Genomic DNA, 1,481 nt, shown 5'->3' on the forward strand with positions numbered 1-1,481 from the left:
TGATTGGGTCTCCATCATTTGTACCTCACTGTGGCTTATGAGTCCACAAATAGCTTATTTCTCTGTGTCTCCATGTGGCATTGTCTCCCTGAGCTGCAGGCATCTCTGGGTCCTTCACTCCAGAGACCCCAGCTCCATCTGTGTGCTCTCTAGCTGCTCATTTGCCCCTCACATTGTTTGTGACTCAGCCTAGGGGGATCTCGGTGTGGGTTTGGCCGGTGGTGGATGGTACTGAGCTGTGTCATCGTCTCCAGTGCTGCAGCCTGCTCCATGCCATGCTGGCCCAGGGCTGCTGGGGACCACTGGCAGGTCCCAGATGGCAGCAAGGTCTTGCAGGAGCTGTGATGTGGCTAGGGTAGGTCTGAAGTGACCAGCCAAGCATGCACGAGGAGCTCTCTATCACCCCTCCTGACACCCCTCTCTGTATTTTGCATTCTAGATGATTCCTCCAGACCAAGAGCTGCTGGTCTGGTATGGGAACTCCCACAACACCTTCCTGGGCATCCCAGGCGTGCCGGGGCTGGAAGAGGAGCAGAAGAAGAACAAACATGGTAGGTACCATTGAAAGCAGCCGTGGGTGCAGCATCCCTGCCCCTTCTCCATTCACCCTGTCCCCAGCGCTCAGGCCAGGGGGTGGGCACAGGGCAGGGACATCTCAGGGGGCTATGTCAGATACAGCTCTCTGGCCACAAACACAGGGACTATGAGACAGATCCCTGTTGCGTGAGCAGGTCCCCACGAGTTTAGGGGGTTGTCTCCTGGCTGATTTGCCCACGGCTATTGCTGGTGTGGTGGCCAGTAGCCATTACCCAGCCAGGCAGGAGGAGCAGGGCAGGGAACCAAGCGGGAGGAAGGCAGCCCTGGTGCTGCAGGATGACAGGGCGCAGGTGCCTGTGTCCCCACACTGCGTGTCACAGTCCTTTCCCAAGATGACCTCACAGGATGCTTTTCCCTCCCTGGGCTCTTGCTCTCTGCTTGTCTCGGTGGTTCCCTGAGGTGCTCCCCCTCGGGCAGGCAGCAGAGCTCTTGGGCAGTGTGGGGAATGCTGTGTTCAGAGCCAGACCCCATCTGTGCTCCCCAGCCCCACTGCCTGCTCTGAGGGAGCCAGGTCGGAGCCCGATGGAGTGGGGAGAGAACTGGGACCTGAGCAGGGACAGCGTGGCTGGAGGCCAGGACAGGGTGGCTGTGGGCTGGGGGTTCCTGCAGTCACCCCTCTCAGCTTCACTTGCGGCCTGGGGAGATGAAAAGCACTTTTTGTGCCCATCTGTAGCAGGGACAGGTCGGCTTGTACGGCGCCCCTCACCTAAATTTGGGTGAGCCTGTTGCCAGCTCTGGCACTATGCCCAAGCCCTAAGTGCCAGCCTGCTGCCCTGCCTGGGATGGGTGTCTGCCCATCCTCCGTGGGCAGGGAGCCAGGGAGGGGGCACGGGGTGTTCATTTAGGGCAGTCTGGAGCTCGGGGAGGGGGCGAGCTGCCGTGGC

General features: G+C 60.2%; 1 protein-coding gene across 1 annotated transcript in view; it reads left to right on the plus strand.

The window, feature by feature from the left end:
- The window catches only part of LOC103769882 (PR domain zinc finger protein 12), a gene marked incomplete at its 5' end in the record, with an annotated part of 5,642 nt that extends 4,984 nt beyond the window's left edge, over nucleotides 1-658 (plus strand). Inside the window, one exon of the mRNA XM_008937122.1 lies at nucleotides 440-658. Coding sequence (XP_008935370.1) covers nucleotides 440-565 — 126 coding nt within the window. The remainder of the gene's footprint in view (nucleotides 1-439) is intronic.
- Nucleotides 659-1,481: the final 823 nt, after the last annotated feature.

This window comes from Merops nubicus, unplaced genomic scaffold (assembly GCF_000691845.1).
Source record: "Merops nubicus isolate BGI_N331 unplaced genomic scaffold, ASM69184v1 scaffold25583, whole genome shotgun sequence".
NCBI classification, from domain to species: domain Eukaryota; kingdom Metazoa; phylum Chordata; class Aves; order Coraciiformes; family Meropidae; genus Merops; species Merops nubicus.